The sequence below is a fragment of the Thermobia domestica genome, chromosome 4, assembly GCF_964235325.1.
Source record: "Thermobia domestica chromosome 4, izTheDome1.hap1.1, whole genome shotgun sequence".
Taxonomy (NCBI): domain Eukaryota; kingdom Metazoa; phylum Arthropoda; class Insecta; order Zygentoma; family Lepismatidae; genus Thermobia; species Thermobia domestica.
This window is the reverse complement of record NC_137457.1, coordinates 261,524,977-261,544,488: the sequence shown is the minus strand read 5'-3', so window position 1 is coordinate 261,544,488 and position 19,512 is coordinate 261,524,977. Positions and strand designations below refer to the sequence as shown.

General features: G+C 34.8%; 1 protein-coding gene across 3 annotated transcripts in view; it reads left to right on the top strand.

The window, feature by feature from the left end:
- wry (delta and Notch-like EGF repeat containing weary) overlaps positions 1-19,512 on the top strand; it is a 980,891-nt gene that overhangs the window by 936,471 nt on the left and 24,908 nt on the right. For all 3 annotated transcript variants that reach the window (XM_081755853.1, XM_081755854.1, XM_081755852.1), the window contains exons 9-10: positions 1,898-2,000; positions 8,174-8,325. In XM_081755853.1, coding sequence (XP_081611979.1) covers positions 1,898-2,000; positions 8,174-8,325 — 255 coding nt within the window. The remainder of the gene's footprint in view (positions 1-1,897; positions 2,001-8,173; positions 8,326-19,512) is intronic.

The window sequence follows — 19,512 nt, the reverse complement described above, 5'->3', positions numbered from 1 at the left end:
TGCTTTTCTCGCAGCTTGTATAAAATAACCCAAATGACTGTACACTTTACACATTCGATTCAAATTTGTTTGTGTTCGTCTAACATTTGTCACTTTGAATACTTGATAATCTAATGGAGTTGTTTACCTTGAAGAACTCACTGTCTTGTTGTCAAACCTATTATTTCCTTCGATCACTTAATATTCAGGTGATAAATCTGGAAGCCGACTCATAACGCGGACTAAAATCATTGATAGATGCGGAGGTGAATCATCAAAGTGAAATATCTTTTAAAAATTGTGAAAAGAAGGATATATATCTGAACATCATGTCCATTTGAACTGTGCAAGGCTGACGCGAGCGCATAAGAGGCAAAATAGACTTAATAATATCCACATGCACTCCTTTGGTAGCTCGACAAAACGTTAAAGCAGTACTCAATCTCCATTCAGATATTGCTTAATATTTGAGGTGTCACGGGTTACAAATGCTGCAATAATTCATTCCTGTAGATAATCTAACTCTTGTACTGGTGTTTGATATACAACAGTCTTTACATAACTCCTTAGTAAAAAGTTCAGGGGCATCAAGGCGGGTCACCTCGAGGGCTATTGAATACGACCTCCCTTGCAATCCAATCGTCTTGGAAATGTTTTCCAAGAAATTCCTAACTTTACAAGCGTGATGTGGTGGAGCTTTGTCTAGTTAAAATATGTATCCGTATAGTATAAAGGGCAAAGCATATTTTCGTAATATTTTCAGGTACGTTGCTCCTATAACTAACGCTTAAAAAAATGTTTAATACAGAATTTTGGGTCACAACGCACATTTAATTTGGAACTGTCAAGTACATATTCGACAACCATGTGGATACTTTTCTCACCTCTTATCCTTCAGTTATACCCATAGACATAGAGTTATGAAAGGCAACTTCGTTAGAAAATGACACTCGTATGAGAAAACCATTGTCTTTATCAATCAGCGACAGTGTTTTAACACCGTACTGGTATCTACAATCGGTTAAAATACTTGAAGTCGGGTAGTCACAAATACATCTGATTTTCACAGTTTTCACCGAAAAGCTTAACGAACTGTCTTCACTTTTTTCTCGGTCATTGGTTTCTTGTTACTATCTTTCTTTCACAACACAAATTCAACTACCAGCAATTGTTTATGTCAGCGATCAATGTAATGACGGGACGGTGGTTTCTGTACATATTTTATTGGTTGAAATTTAACTGTATGGTTACAGGGGACTTGAGTTCAGCAAGACAAGACAGCACTTAATTTACTGAAGCAACAGTGAACGACGCCATTTTCCGTACTTGTAAGCAAAGATCAAACGCATGCTCTCTAGTGACGTTACGATCATCCGTCTGTTGGTGATAAAGCTTGATGGTTTTCTCTTCCAGAAAAAAGAAAGGAACTAGACGATGCTATCACTATTGCTTGCCTAGATGTTTTCATTTCTTACTGATATATTTTGAACCGGACACACTGTATTATGAATTAGAATGAAACTAAAAGTTGATAATAGAATTTGATTGTCACTTATTGGTAAATAGTTATATCAATGTGACGAAATTATACTGAAAACGAGTATACAACAATTCTTTAAATTAGTGGAAATCTAGTGATACAGACAACCATCTACCTTACGCGTAGAGACGTCAGTTTGAATTAAATGAAATACTGAACGGATATCAAAAGTTTTACTTGTGTAATTATACACTTCTCGGAGGAAATTATATGGAATAGCATAAACAGTTGTTGGATAGAATGCATACACATATTTTTATCAGAAGCTACGTAATAAAAAACACCAAGAACATTAGCGATACATAAGATATGTTGAAAGTTATCAACTCTGCATTATTCTTTATTATTTGCTACTGATTGAAACCAATTTTCTAACAGGCATGCAGTCCAAACCCATGTCATAATGGAGGAACATGTTGGAGCAGTGTTGATTCCTTTTACTGTGCCTGCGTGGCGGGATTCACCGGTAAAACGTGCGAAGGTAAGATTTCTTTAATATACATAATAACATGTTTGCTACAGGTGGTAGTTATAAATTCTGTATCTAAAGGCTGTATTTCACTACGTAATTACTTGAGTAGCATATTGAACGTTCATAGCATAAGGAAATCAAGTCGAATTACGAAGTTGTAATAAAAGGAGGCATAAAATTTGTACGGTACGCTGAAGTACATGTAAAAGTTAACACTGCCTTTTACATTATAAAAATTATTTATAATATTTAGACATCAATCTTTTAAGCTCTGAAACGAGTGCCAGATAAAGATCTTAATGACCAAATATATCAACTGACCCAAAATTAACTTGATTCCTGTTTTTACCAAACACGACATATTTCTAAGACATTAGATCAGAAAAGGGGAGATCGTAGGATGGCTATCTTGGTCACCAGACCTCAACCCTAAATCTCTGAAATTATGAGATCTGGGTCATCCCTGTGAGAAGATATCTACTTCAACATCTGTTCTGAATCCTCATATCCTAAAATTAATAAAATAGACGTGATGGAATTTGATGGGGAACTATACTAGATGTTCCTGGGAATGTGAAGCAAGTTTTTGTCCCACATTTGTTGGATATTTCCAGTAATGTTTCCTGGCAGGCGGGTTGCTATACTTGCAAGAGAGTTCGCAGATTATTTAAGAGAAGATCTCAAACTTCAAGCTAGTGCCAAAGATGTAAATGCAAAAACCTTTAAATACGAACCTTCGTATTCTGCAACCATGAGTTGTTTTGTATAATAAAATGTTTTAAATCTTACATTTAAAAAAAATCATTGATAATAGCCGTAAGACAGTAACAAAATCTCTAAAATTTATTACAAAAAATGGTAATCCTAGTAATGCTTTGAGTAAAAGTAATTTCATTTTGTCATACGATTTCAGAAGGATATATAGTCTGGTCTCTTAACAACAAAAAAGGCTCGGATCGTGACAGACCGGACACAAGTATTAAACTTGGCAGACTGAAAGTACTTAGGTATTCAATTCATTTTAGGGTCGGGTGCCAAAATTTTCTGGCCGCCATTTTGAAATATGCCGCCATATTGGATTTTATGTAATGTTCTCTTAAAAGATCATTATCTCGGTAACCAGTGGTCCGATTTTGATGATTCTTTTTCTAAGTTATAAGTTAAGCCCGAATTTAATCGATTATAACAGTAATAAAGTCGCAGTAATATGATAAAAATGAGAAAAATAGAAATATTTATAATTTTATGAAACATATTTACATATGAATGATTTTTTCTCCAAAATGGTCCATTTTATGAAAGCATGTACCCTATAACGTTTGAAAGAGCATAAAAAGAGCTTTAATTTGATGTATAATACGTTAAAATGCGATGAGAAATAGTCGAAATATAAGTCTTGAAAACAAACCCAATGCAAATAGGAAGACTGCGTAATCGGTCAACTTTGTGAAATTTAGCGGTGTCTGACAGAAATTTTTATCATTAAATTATCTAGTTATTATTCTTGTCATGATTACTTAATAATAACTACGTTTAATCATTACTTAGTATTGTTATCGGCGTTTTCATTGCAGCAGTTCTATGTAAACATGAACATTTTTTCTCATAATATTGGTTATTATAATGTAACTGTGAACACATTAAAAGTGTATTGTGCCTTTTAAGTTTAAAAATATCATTCCTTGCAGTATTTGAAATAATATGTTTATTAAGTGTTTTCTAGGCGATACGTTAAAATGCGATGAAAAATAACCGAAATATAGTTAAATTAAGAAATCAGTACAATAGAATACAAAGAGTGTGCAGAGTCAACTAGACTAATCTTGATGTTATGTGATAACAAGCATGCTCGGAACCTGGCAAATTAATATTTTTTCTCCACTTTTGTAAATTGTTATTCAAATCAATATTATTTGCATTATTGCTATTGTTATTAAATGAACATTATACTGTTCATATAAATTATATTATGTAAGACACTAGAAAGCCACATCATAAATACGTCTTTGCATATATGTCAATTTTTTTAACTTAACTTTTTCAAACATAATAAATAGCTACTGAAAAACTGAATATTCCAAATCAAAATGCTAACAAAGTGACAAAATTGATAACATCCAATCGCCTATTCCACAAAGAAAAAATACTTCTTAGTCACATTGCTGTTCATCACAGGAGCTTCCGCAGCAGCAAAGATCTGCATATTGAACACCATTCGTTGAACATACGCACTGTTTTGGGCAAAGAGGAAGCGCTTTGCAGCCATTCTTTAGCAATTCTCTTGAACTTTTAGAAACTTCTGGTTTGGTCATCCATAAGGGCTTCCACGACCCACCTTCTTTCAACCAGGCGAAGTTTTCTGGATTTGAAAATATTCAGTACTTCAGACTTGTTTGACGACAGTAAAAGTTTCTCGTGACCAATGATGATAACCAACTACGATTTTCATGAGAAAAAAGTCTTGCAGATCACCCTCACGCGGTTTGCATGACATATACAGCCCACTGAACAAACTGTAATCATTTCTAAATTCATTTATCTTCTGTTAGGATGATCTCCTATCCTTCTTTAAGTTTTCTCCAAAAAAAATCCTTTTTTATAGGAGACTAAATTGACTTGCTTCATTTTACAAACACCGAGTCAACAAACTCTTCATATTGGTTTTTACCGATCACTTTTATTTCTGCAACAGTTTCTGAAGATCCTGTAAGGCATACGCATGTGATGATAGATTCATTACCTGTTACGTATCTAAAATAGGATTTCCTGCAGCAGAAATTGTGTCATGCAATGTTTGACAAAGATTCTTAAAACTTACATCACTTCTAACATAATTTTCGTTAATTATTTCCTCAATGTGTGCAGCATCTTCAAATTCTTTTGTAGGTCTGCATAACTCAGGAGCAGTGAGAATCCATCGTTGAAAAGCACGTGGATTTTTAATGGCTCCACTGAAGTCTCTAACACTTCTGTTATTTTGGTCGAACGGCATGAAACAAAACTTTTGGTTAGTCTTTGAAAACACCCAGTTCTCTTAAATTCTGACTTTCCTTCATTTAAACTCTTCATGTTCCTGAGATGTACAGATAGAGGCACAAGACGCTTCAACACAGTTACATATAATAGGAAGTTACTTTGTCGGTGAGCTCTAACAAATATCAAAATTAAAAGTTCCAATTCCAGTACAAGATCCCAATATGAAAACATAGATCTTTTCTATATCATTCCTTTCCGCCACTGTTGGAATTCTTGTTTACAGTTTCTGGACTCTTGTTCTGTATGAAACCCTGCCATTTGAAGAAAGCCTAGAACTACAGCTGGTTTCTGCTGTGCTCTTTTGGTTCTGGTTAGGTGTGAGCAGTCCAGGAATTAATCAGCTGAGTCTGAACCTGCTACTCCGGAATCAGCTAAGGACGATGTCCATCCAGTACTATTTAGTATGTGGCCTAACACTCTTCAAAGGGCCATTTCTATTTGTAGTCCACCAAACATAACGATAGAACTTCTCCATAGTATGAATCGGACCATCTCCACTTTATTTGTTTTGCTATTGCAAAGAGAGGTTGGTCAAGGAAAATAACCTGTATTTGATTAGGATTACATCGATCTGTAATTTTCTTTATGATAGACATACCATGCTTCACCATTGAAAGAGATTCCGCTTTTCAGCAAAAATAGGCAACATGACGTTGGTACCTTTAGTAGAACGTACACTTCCTGATTGAGTCAAATGATAGTCTGCCCACAAGCGTTTATTTTCACCTAGCGGAGAATTTCTTTCAATCCACCACCTCTCTGTCTAAAGTGCTTTTTCGAGCCCTGACCGTATTTGTCTTGAACAGTAATAGGAACTTGCAGTTTGTCAAAATCATATGATGATACTGATGGCACAATAACATAGATATCTGGTAATAAGTAATCTTATAATGATGAAGAAACTTCAATTCGTATTGGGAGTAAACCAGGGTTGGAATCGGAAGGCAACTGGAATACACTAATACTTGTTCCATGGAAAGATCCTGTCGAAGTAGTTGATGATGTGTTGTGGTCTAAATTGTCCAATGCACCGATGGTGTACATATTAGTCGTTAATGGAAAGGAGCACACAAGACCCTCTAATTTGTAACGTCTGCATGTCACTGCTGCTATTTGATCTTCAATTTGGATCACACGATTATATGTTACAAAAATGTCTAAGTTATGTAAATTACTGACAATCTTTTTTCTAGCAAGTAAGAGTGTGTACCTGTAAACCCACATACAGTGGGAGAGGCGGTTCATGAGATATGTTGTGCCTTTTTTTTCGTGGTGCTAATCTTCTGTTCTTAAAATTAAAATACATTAATTGTCTTATTGTTAGGGCAGTTTGAGAATATGTTATAGAAATTTTTTCTATGTTGGATCCATAAAGCAGCAATTGAACGAAATTCTTTAGACTTTCTGGGACACTTTCATCTTGACAGTTTTCTGTAAAGTATCCTGAAAATGTTTGGCATTCCCAGTTTATCATATTTCTTCTTAAAGACTTTAAACACATCGAGAAGGCAAAAATCTCTCTTCATTTGATCGTTTAGACACGAAATCCTTGCGTACTTTCTAGCGTCCTTTCTTTAAATACCAATAACATATTTGCCGTCACTGTTTAGTACAATCAGAACGAGAATTTTGTTCTTTAGTCTTGTTTTATTCACTGCTTTTGATCAACCTACCGCTCTCAACTTGTTTTCATATAGATTGTGCAACTCTGACAAATTGAAAATGAAATGAACATCTTCTATTTTACATTCCAAGTGATCTATGAGTTCAGCAAATACACGAGATTCTAAAACATCATCATCTTGACTTTCGGTTTCATTTAAAGATCTGTTCTCCATTTTCCAACTTCTGTACCTACTTTTATACATCCATAAGCACTGTATATGGTATGTAGCCTCCATTGGTACCAAGTCTCCTCCGGAAATTTTGAAAGCAGAAATATATCCTGTAATTATTAAGCCATTTCTGTAAGATTTTTGTCAAACGTAAGTGACAGTTTCTTCTAACCCCTTTCCCAGAATTACAAAAAATATAAACCGGTGGAATTACGTTTCCTCTACTTTCATTTCTCCTCTTACGCTTTGGTTCATTATTTTCTGTTGATTTCTGTTTACTTTTTGTTTTCTATTATTTTGCGATTGCACTGTTTATGCCACTTCGCTGCATTGTCAGTTAGTGTGTTTACTAATTCTTCTTTTCCAGTGACAAGTTTCACAGATTTCTTGTAAGTTATCGAAATCTTTTAGATCCTCAGGAATTCTGAACACGAATCGCCTAGAAAACACTTAATAAACATATTATTTCAAATACTGTAGGGAATGATATTTTTAAACTTAAAAGGCACAATACACTTTTAATGTGTTCACAGTTACATTATAATAACCAATATTATGAGAAAAAATGTTCATGTTTACATAGAACTGCTGCAATGAAAACGCCGATAACAATACTAAGTAATGATTAAACGTAGTTATTATTAAGTAATCATGACAAGAATAATAACTAGATAATTTAATGATAAAAATTTCTGTCAGACACCGCTAAATTTCACAAAGTTGACCGATTACGCAGTCTTCCTATTTGCATTGGGTTTGTTTTGGGTCAAGACTTATATTTCGACTATTTCTCATCGCATTTTAACGTATTATACATCAAATTAAAGCTCTTTTTATGCTCTTTCAAACGTTATAGGGTACATGCTTTCATAAAATGGACCATTTTGGAGAAAAAATCATTCATATGTAAATATGTTTCATAAAATTATAAATATTTCTATTTTTCTCATTTTTATCATATTACTGCGACTTTATTACTGTTATAATCGATTAAATTCGGGCTCAACTTATAACTTAGAAAAAGAATCATCAAAATCGGACCACTGGTTACCGAGATAATGATCTTTTAAGAGAACATTACATAAAATCCACTATGGCGGCATATTTCAAAATGGCGGCCAGAAAATTTTGGCACCCGACCCTAAAATGAATTGAATACCGAAGTACTTTCAGTCTGCCAAGTTTCATACTTGTGTCCGGTCTGTCACGATCCTATCCTTAACAGACCAGACTAATAGAGATTTAAATAGAAAGACAATTTGGTTATAGAGATAGTGTTTGCAACTTATGTTTCAATTTGTTTCTTTCTAGATAAATTTGTGTTGGAATCAATTCCAACACCTGGTACAGGGAGAGAAAGTTTAGATCTCCAAATGCCCATCTCCATTCACTTGGATCACCTCCACAATGTTTACATCGCCGCTGGAACACTTGCCTGTGCACTTATCATAGTTATTGTTACGGTAAGTAATTAATTTAATTTATCATTACGAATTTATTCTAATTGCATCACCATATAAAAAGTTTGACGCAATAATTCTCTTTACGGTACTAGTGATGAGGCTTGAAGGTAGGCAGGTTAGACAGCGTCTAAACTTTAGAATTTCATTTGCATTAAGTATGACTTACATAACTAACTTAAAATCTCGTACCTTGAAATGTCTTAGCTTAAAAGATGCCCATAATTTATTTTTCGATTTTTTCACACGATGAAAGAAGACTTTTCTGGAATCTGCCTCCATGTAGGTAGAGATTGCACAGGGTCTAGTAAAACCTTGAACATTACCCCTGTGTTGGATCCATATTCCTTGGTCCTTACATCAATCTATAAAAGCGCTGTGTAGAATCCCTTAGAAAACATTTAACAATTTGTCTATTACAGGGTTGCCAGTCTCGTTTATTTTAAGCTAGATTTGGAAGTGCTAGAAACATATCACTGCTGTCTTCTTGCAGTTTTATTTATTTAAAAAAGAAAAACAAACACTTTTTGATCTCACTCTATAAAATGTTAATTTACTATAATATATTCCTGCAGACATTTTTTTTACACATCTTGTCGTTACGTATCTTCAGCATCTGGATAAGGAAAGACACTCGCACCGAAAAGTTTGAATGTTGTATTCTCACTGTATCACTGTTGAGCCTAGATGAGTTGAGTTGATTTTAGTTTAGCGTCCCTTTCAGCAGCGAGGCTATATGAGACGTGGGCCTACTGATTAACGTGGAATGCGAACCACATGAGTTCCGCCGGGAATCGAACCCGGGTTTCCCACGCCAAAGGCGCGTACGCTAACCGCTTAGGCGCGAGGGAGCTCTCTGTTGAGCCTAGTATATTTCGCGAGAGTGACAAGTGAAAGTGAGGTGATAGAGACTAGTTTTCCTCTCTGTGCGTGAGTGTTTATAGTTAAATTATTATGTAGAGGTATTTACGCGATTTTGACAAACTCGATTTCCATCCTGCAGCTTATTTACTGAATAATGGTAATATCTTAACCCTTTGCTTTCCAAAGAATAAATTTATGAAGAGAAGGAAAAAAAAAACACCGAACGTCAATTGGCTATACAGTTTCAGCGCGAATGAAAATCCTGGAAATAATTTAAACTCCTGTTCCTAGATGATTTGCAAAGTTCATACTAAAATATGGTTTCCTTCTAAATCTAATGGAGTGCCTTAATCTATCGTAAGTTATGCAGAAAATTGTCATGTGCTGGGCTGGGTTCACTTGAAATATGCGCCATCAGAGGGTTTTAAACTACAAGCATTAAGTTCAACAAAGTTGTTATAAAGAACACAGAAATTCTAAGCGGATTAATTGGCAAAGAACTTCCATTTAGAGAAAACACGGAGGAGTTAGAGCCTGTAAATAAAGGAGGTTATTTAGCATCATTGGGCTTGTTAGCTGCGATGAATCGTTCATGAGATATCATTTAGAGTCAGAAAAACGTGTTCAAGGGGATATCCAGTGACATTCAAAATGATGTAATCTGAGGAGTAATGACTGGAATTCAGGAGTACGTAAGAAAGGAAATTTTAAAAACGTCCAGTTCATATGTATTCAGACATACGAAATAATAGACAATTAAATCTAAAATCAGCATAATTTCTCATTATTCTTTAAATGGCAACATTGAAGAAAGAATTTTAGGATTCTTTGATACCTATTTCTGTAAATAAAACAGCTAACGATCAAGTTTGTTTAATTATTCCTGTTTCAAGGGATTGAAACATTTCAATTCCAAACTAATCTGGCAAACACGTGATGGCGCTAGTGTAATGTCAGACCACACATTTGGGAGGAGTGCAAGCAATTATTCAGAAATCTTACCAATTAATATTTTTTGTGCATTGCTATGCTCACTATCTTCACTTAACATTTTTTAACGCGGCGAACAGTTAAAAGTATTGAATATCATTTGTAATATAACAACTTTTCATTCTTTCTTTGAATTGTCAAATTGTCGCACAGAGCTTCTGAGAAATCGATTCTTCTAATTATCACATTCATCACATATACGCGGTGGCATTATTACACAAAGCAATACAGACAATTGAAATGCACTATGTACTGAGCTTTGTAATGCAGTGGAGTACATGATAGAGACAAATGACTAGGGCCCAAAGTCAATTCAATCTGAGATCGATTTAAACAATGAAACTTTATCCTCAATTTTGCTTTGTTTGTATGGAAACATTTTGTCTATATGCAGGTCATCTGTTTGGCGTTCTCCAGCTAAACCCTGCATCACGTAAGTTTGTGCATGAAAAAAATTAGAATAGTAAGGAAGTTAGAATCCTTCAGATATAATAATGCGGTACAAGAAATTGAAAATGAAATTCTTATTCTTTGCCCCAAAACACATGTCTTATCTCAAAGTCAGATGAGAGTTTTATTTGAGATTTTTGACTCAATAATTTTACAGATGAAAGTTTTTTTTTTTTAAATCTAGATTTTGTAGAATTGTAATAAATCACAAATTTAGTGTGTATCAACTGATTATACATTTTTCCTAAGAATTTTTGCTCAGATAGTTTAAGAATAAATTTATCAATTTATATTCCCATAGTAACATTAACTTCACTTGCTTGCAAAGTCTTGCAATAGAGAAAAATTATGTGGAAACTTTGTAGAACATCTAAATTCAAAGAAAGATTTATTAATTTTCGCCGAAACGAAGAACAAGCGCATGGAGCTCATTTACAAGACTGTGATATAGGTAATCTTGTAAGTTCTTTTTTAGTTTTGGTATTCTGTAAGATAAAAGATATTGAAATACATTAATCACTACTCCAATTATGAAAGTCCCCGATGATTCATAAACATATTTTATATTTTGTGTTTTCAATATTGATTGTGGGTTCATTGCTATATATGTTAACTTTCTTTCCGTATAAAATCCGATCCACATGAGCTTCCACCAGGAATCGAACCCCAGTCTCCCATATATATAAGGTATTGATTACTTTTGATTTCTGCATATGTTTTGTCCCACCTCTCTTTTTTTTTGTCCTGGTTCCATGTTGGACCCCATGAAAAAAAAGATCTTAATTGAATAATATTAAATCGCGCCCCAAGCAACCACAACTTTCGAATGCATTTAGTATAAGCAATATGAAGCAAATCTACCTTGTAAGTTTGGAAGGATAATTCTAAGTTATTAAATACATATTATGAAGCCAACTATTAAATAATTATAGAGAAAAGTTGGAAATAACGTCAGACGTGTGTTTGTAGTAAAACGCACCGCAAAACATGTTACATAACCCCTTGCTATTGAAAATTTTGGGCTTAAATTCAATACTGTAGACTTGAAGAATTCCGCCTTGGTTGTACTACAGTACTAGGTGTGGTATTAAGTTCATCACCCATATGCAAGATATGATGTCAATCCCGCTTCCCGTTCGAAACTTACAGGGTCTTTCTGAATCACATTGTATATTGTAATGCTTGCAAAATTTGAGGTCGTGTGAGGCACCATTTAATGTTACGCAATTAACTATTTTTTCACTTGGACAATCTTGGTTATGGAACCATTTCATTGGGCGAAAAGTTGGAAGTCGAAAAATAAGAACCAACCTATATATACATGGTGTCCATTAAGTGCGTTGCCATCCCGTGTACCTGCGAATCGACTGCTAATATATATACAGGGTGTTAATGAACTAGACCGACAAACTGAAACATCTGATTCCTTACATCAAAGTAAGGAAAAAAGTTTATATGGATCCGTGGTCAAAAGTGATTACTTTCAGAGCTAGGATCGTCCAAAACCCTAAGAAAATGAACTTTGGGGCCGAATATCTCCAAAACTATTAGCTTTTGAGCTGAGGCGGCATGTTTTTGTCTCAGGCTTGTAATCTGCTCTATCCAAAAATGCATGACTCTGAATCGTTTAGTGACGGCGCAAGGGAGTCCCCCACGGGAAGTGGGGGGTTCTGGATTTTCCGTTAGAACAGATGGATCCAATTCCTCATAGATGGAACAACGTTTTATCAAGTAACTAAAACTCGTTGACAGACCAACGATAATTTGAACAGAATCAAGATGGCGAGGATTTTTGGTGTGTTGTACATGGTTGCATAACTACAGTAGGGACTGAATGTAATGGATAAAACGAAATTAAATAAACTCATTACATCCGCAGGCTCATGACCCACAGTCATGATCTGTGTGCTAAAGGAGACAGATATTAATAATAAGTAATGATTTTGGAAGAATTAATCCAATGAGAATTTGCGAGAAAATGGAAGTTTCCACGCAAAAAAGAAAAAACAAAAAATAAGAACAATAGATACAATGTTCTTCAGCACAAACTCACTTGGTCGCAGAACTAAAGTTACCATGTACCCCGTTTTGCCCCTCCCACGTAGCGAACAACAGATTGTTTACAAAATATAGGAGTTGATGACATATAGGATAAAGCAACAATACTGGTGTTGTAACAAACAAGGGGGAAAGTCGTGTTGAGAAGGTAGATATCTCGAAAAGAGTTGGTAACTTAAACTCCGATTAGTGATAATTTCACAGCCTTGTTCTATTACAAGTGTAAACTTGTTCCTTGGTGGAGAGGAGGACGGGAATCATGGATCAGAGTTGATGGCGATGGATTTTGGTGGGGCAGTGGGTCACAGTGTATCATGATGGGTAGTGGGTCAGAATGGGTTATGATAGGTGGTGGGTCAAAGTGGGTCGTGGTGAGTGGGGTCAGGTTTGTAGAGGATCACGGTGAGTGCTTAATCAGGGGTCAGAGGGTCATGGGTCAAGTATTAATTGACCCACACCATCTCTTGAGCATAAGAGGCAAAATATAGCAAATTTATATCCAGTCCCGAGAACGGATTCTATATTTGCTGTTTATCTCTCTACTGAAACCAAACCTGTTTGATCTATTAGTTTTAGTTTTAGTATCGAATCTCTGTAGTTCAAATGTCTTCCTTGTCGTTTCACAATGTGGAACTTAAGTCACTTATTTAGATCTTTTAGATTTCTCAATACTCGTTGAAATCACTGCACAACCGTTCTTTCGCTTGAAGTCATTCAACGATCATATCAACAACAAGTAATATTTTCTTCAAAAATAATTAAATGAAAATGCTCTCTCTCATTTCTATTATTTTAGCATGTTTGCTAAGATGGCTCAATCATTCTGCTTTCATTGTGCAGACTTCAATCGAAATTTCTGTTGTTTCTTTAAATGAATGAAGTCACGTACAATCTGGTATTTCATTTTTTTTCTTGTAAATCGTTATAGATTCGTTGCACGATATTTCAATTGGCCTAGCGGTATGTGCTATAGGCAATATACCGCAGGAACAGCCTACAGCAAGGTTTGCCCAAAGCTAATGGCTCATTCAATTTAATGATGCATTCCAGCTAGCAATATCGAATCCTCCTTTACATTTGTATTTTGAATCGTGACATAATTTTAGTATGTAGTACTGTACAGATGGAATAAAGGTTTTCGTTCACAGCTGCACTACTCTCTATCTTGCTTTATAGATGATTAAACTACTGGGTGTATATAAAGTTTCTGTCACAACTAGTGATGTGAAGGGATAGTCCGGACCCCCCTCCCCTTGGCTACATGCCTGTCTAACGAGTTAGTTTATATGCCATAATTTATTTATAGGTCATAAATCAATATATTTGATTAACAAACTAATAACATGGTACAAATTATTTCTCTAAGAAAGGAAAAAAAGCAGAAGGAAAGAATACTTTATTCCTGGGGATGTATTTCCTGGACAATTTTCTCAAAATCAACTAAAGTGACTTCGTTTATATTTCATAAATAAATATTTAATCAACGATCCTGCAATATGGTACTAGTCATTTATATCGAAAAACATAGGATGAGTTGTTTGTAGCGTGATATTGTAGTGGAACCGGTAGTTAGAAACAATGGATTTTTTTTCGCATGATTGATATACTTGGACAGCAGCTAAGAATAGGATAGAAAAGAAGGTGATATAGTCACTGGACTCATCACATTTATCACACATTTATCACTGGACTCATCACCAGATTAAATAAATAAATAAAAAGTAAACGAAAACACTATATTCCTTAAAGCGGAAGGCATACTATAATGTCAAAGATTAAGCAGGCGGCGTACGGCATATACCGCCGTATACCCTCGACTACAATCCTGTGTTACATGCTAAAAGATAAATTCCAAAATGAACCTAAATAGAGGATAGTAGGGGAATTATAGATTTGCGAGAAGAGAAGAGACAGAGGGAGGGTTAAATCACATTACAAGCTTCACGATTCTCCCATGTATGATGAAGTTTCATTGGCTCCGGGTCGCATTGCATGACGTGTCGTCCTAGTCACTGGAGCTGATGGGTTAATAGTCTAACGACTTAATTTTTCCAAAGACCCTGTGGAAAGACGTGTCCTTCCCCACTCAATACCGCTAAACTATGACAATTACGGGGAATTTGATGGGCAAAATACGCGGAATATTAGAAAAATCTGTACATATTCCTCTGTCAGTTTTCCTATTCATCACTTGACCTTGGCCGATTTTTTCTTTGTCAAAAAAAAAAAAAAAAAAATCATGCAAAGCTTTTCCGGATAGTTAACCATGTTTAATAATCGCGGAAGACTTTGATCTGGAGCTCACAATGTCAAGAATTTTAATTTTCTTATCGCATGCGACTTAAAGCAAATGTTCAATCGAACTATAGTCTGGGTGTACCGCCAGGAACCTTCAGATATCTGATAATGTCCCTCATTCACTTTTCGGGCTCGCATTAATAATGTTCTGCTCTGGTGTGCAAACTGTAATATCCTCATACTGTACGTGCTTTCTAAGTTTGGCAACGGGTGTCGTAGTGCCATCGGAAGGTTCCAACGAATAAAAACCTTATTTATGTCCTTAACTACTTTACGCATCCTGTAAGATGTCTGTACGTGGAGAGAGATTTCTAAGTCATTCAAGTTATAACCTATAAGATTTATTTATTTCGAGAATACTACAGGTTAAAATACCCATTTACAGTATTCATAACAACAGATAAATATGTAACAGAAGGATAAACACAAGTGATAATTTTAATGACTGGTTAATCATTAATTCTATCACTTAAGGAATTTACTGCTTGCTAAAATTTAATTAAGGATTCTGGACATATCAATATGTGGATAAACCACACAAAGTTTGTTGCAGAATTCACACATGCTTCAAACAGGTGAGTTTATCATTAATTTTTTTTTATTTATTTTTTTTTAATGCTCTACAGCGAAATAAGCCAAGATTTAGGAATCTTCTGACTTTGGGAACTTCAAATTCAGAAATTCAAGTAATTGCGACACTTGGGTTTCGTTGTTTATATTTTTGTATAGAAAGCAGAGTAAAGAACTTTTCTTCTGTTGTCAAGGGATACAATGTTCATTTGTCTAATTAAAGAATTGGTATGTTCAAATTTAGGATATATGCCTGTTTCCTTGAAAATTAGTACCTTGCGAATTTGGATTGTATCATTTCTATTGTGCAGCTATATTTTTTTACTTTCAGGGCTCCAGATTTCGGCAGCATATTCAAGTTTCGATTTAACGATTGCATTATACAGGGTGACCCAAAAGTATGTATTTAGTCCCGTATTAATCAGCTCATTGCTTTTTATATCATTTCTTTTGTTATCCATCATATAGACTTAGTTTCTTTATTGTTTGTTCTTAATGTCTTTTTCCTTACATCTTAAAGTCGGAACAGCCGAAGCAAATAAACCTATAAGCTAGAATGTTATACTTGACCAACGCAGGGATGTATAGCTACTTTTGGACCACCCTGTATATCGTTTCTAATGTGTCATGTTTCTTGAAATTCCTTCCAATTCTTATCGTATATCCCGGATTTATATGAGCTTTGCTCACACTTTTTTTTTTTTTTTTTTTTTTTTTAACGTGGAGCGAAAATGTTAGTTTGGTGTCAAAAGTGACCCTGCGGTCCTTAAACTCTCCGATCGTTTTAATATTGACGTTGTCAATGCAATACTTACATTTTAGGGATGTATTCTTGCGCGAGTATAACATTATAAAACATTTATTTACATTGAGGTTCAGATCATTGAGTTGACACCATTTAGAAACTGTATTTATATCGTTTTGCAAGGATACCGTGTCATTGTCATTAATAATACATCTTCTGAATTGTAGGTCATCTACATATAAAAGACTAAATGAATTTGGCAAGCAATTGGGAATATCATTAATTAAAATTAAAAGTAAAAGTGAGCCAAGGTTTGAGCCCTGATGGACCCCTAAGAACACTGCATAATCGTCAGTTTGTGTACCTCGGTACGATACCCTTTGCCTACGATCTTTGAGATATGAAGGAATGATATTAAGTGTCAAATTTGAGAGGTTTAGACATTTCAGTTTGCTTAAGAGGACATCATAGTTAATCTCATCAAAAGCTTTATTGATGTCTGTGTATACTGTATATAACATCAACCTGCTTTTTGTACAAAAAACACGCAGCTATAAAGTCAGTAAGAAGAGTTAGGTTTGTAATGGTGAATCTGCCAGGTGAAAGGCCATGTTGATTAGGGGAAATTATGGGCAGTACATGGAATAATAGTCGTTGATTAAAAAAAAAATACTTTCAAAAATCTTTGCAGTTGCGCTTAGTATGGTTATGGTCTGTGGTTTTCGATTTTGTCATTTCCACTACGCTGTAATGTAGTAAGATTGTAATGTTAGTAGACTAAATGAGACTTATAAGATTGTAATGTTAGTACACGCAAATGGGACTTATGAAATTGTAATGTTAGTACACGCAAATTGGATTTATAAAATTGTAGTGTTAGTACACGTAAATTGGACTTATAAAATTGTAATGTTAGTACACCCAAATTGTATTTATAAGATTACAATATTAGTACACGCAAATGGGACTTATAAGATTGTAATGTTAGTATATGAAATTGGACTTTGATTTAAAAAAATATTTTCAAAAATCGTTGCAGTTGCACTTAGTATTGTTATGGTCTGTGGTTTTCGATTTTGTCAGTTCCACTACACTGTAATGTAGTAAGATTGTAATGTTAGTAGACGCAAATGAAACTTATAAGATTGTAATGGTAGTACACGCAAATGGGACTTGTAAAATTGTAATGTTAATACACGCAAATTAAATTTGGTATAAAATTGTAATGTCAGTACACGCAAATGGGACTTACGAGATTGTAATGATAGAACGTAGGGACCTATTCCACACAAATAACTCTTGAATGAAAGTGGATTTTAAAAAAAATATTTTTGTGCAGTAGATAATCAAGAGCAATTATCTCACCCGAGTTCCTTAGCAAAGTCAACCCTTTACCATCGTTACGGGTAACGGTTGGCTATTTATGTCCCATTTTTATTACTGAAAGAAATGTGCATAATTCTAGAATTGTTGAAATTACACATTGTTGAAATTACACCGTTAGATGTCAGCAAACAACCTTCAGCGGTTGATACTACCGAACGAAATTGAACATTTCAGGCGTGATCCTTTTTATTGTCTTTACAAGAGTTTATTTATTGTTGAGTAAAATGAATTGTGTTCGTTTTCATTCTCCCGTCCGGATTTGCACTGTTTTTCTTCGTTGTAATTGATCATAAAGAAATCAAGCTCCTGAGTTTGTTACCTCTTCTTTTCTGAACACCGTGCTCTGAAGAGTTCCTATGAAGTAATCAATATTTTTTTTCTTATGATAAAGCTTTGTCAAATAACTTGAAAGGACTCCGTTCTTGCCTCCTGAACTCAAATGCCAAATTCAGCAAACAATTCTGAAATGAATCAAAGAAGATGATGAGTCATCAAAAAAGCACAAGCTGTGAGATGAAAGAAACCTGGGAGTGAAGCCTTCCGACATCATCTTCACTTTATTTTTCCACCAGCTCGTGATCTTTAGCGGATGAGGGGGGGGGGGGAAAGCTGATAGCCAGATAAATATTTTTCTCTGTATTTTATCCATTACAATATTTTACTGAAGAACCAGAAATGTCAATGCACATTCTTATATAAACAATAACTTATTTATAACTCTTACTTCAGTGACTTTCAAATACGTTTTTCTTATTTCTGAAGAATTCTTTAGTAATGTTTATACACACTTTCATTTTGCTTGAATATCTCAAATATTTGGTAAGCTGTTTAGAACATTATATATATATTTATATATATATATATATATAGTAAGCTTTTTTTAATACCACGTTATGCTTATTCACCAATAGATCATCTTATTATCCATGAACGTGATCAGACCGCTGCTCACTATAATACTCATCGTCGAATTTATTATCGGCATCCTTTTATCCATTTCATGTACTGTAACTTCATCAATGTACTCCTTTGTCATTAACCGACCGTGCGCGTGGGTTTCCTCGGGGTTCTCCCGTTTCCTCCCACTCTCTTCATTTCACCATTTCATTCATTACTCATCATCACCATCTCCTTTAGCCTAACGGGCATAACCGTGGGACGTAAAACTCAAAGATTTCATTTCATTTTCATTTCCTTTGTTGTTTACTAACAGGGCTCCAAGGGCCTTATGTAGAGTCGTTATGATGGCATGATTAGTGCGCCATACTAAAGAGTTCGAGTAGCATATGTTTCCTGCAGTAGTCAGGCCTTTAGTATGACGCTAATCATTCGTGAAAACGACTCTGCATAAAGGCAGCAAGTGTCTAAACCCGCTCTGAGTAAACCCAGAAAAGAAGATTAACACCTTCGTCACAACTAACATCCTACGCCCTTGAGTTCTGTTACCTGCACTTCATCATTTACTTTACATGCCATGCCAAAACCTTATTGTGTAAGTAAAAAAAAGCAATAAATAAATAAAATCTTGATACCCATCTCCACATAGACCTACAAGTAAATTGATGCTCATGTCCCTACAGAAGGCGTTACCCTCTGCGGCCAATTGATCTTCGGATTGAAATGAAACTGCACTTAACAAAAAGGACATAAGAAATAAAAAATATTTTTTTCAAACAAAATATTTCCTTTTAAAATCGTGAGATAGAACAGTGGTTTATGGTTCAGCTGAAATAGCTCACAAGTCTAAACTAGAAATATAGAAGTTGAAGTTACTATTAGCTTCTGTTATGAGAAGGCATTAGAATCAAACTAAGATAATTGTGTACAGT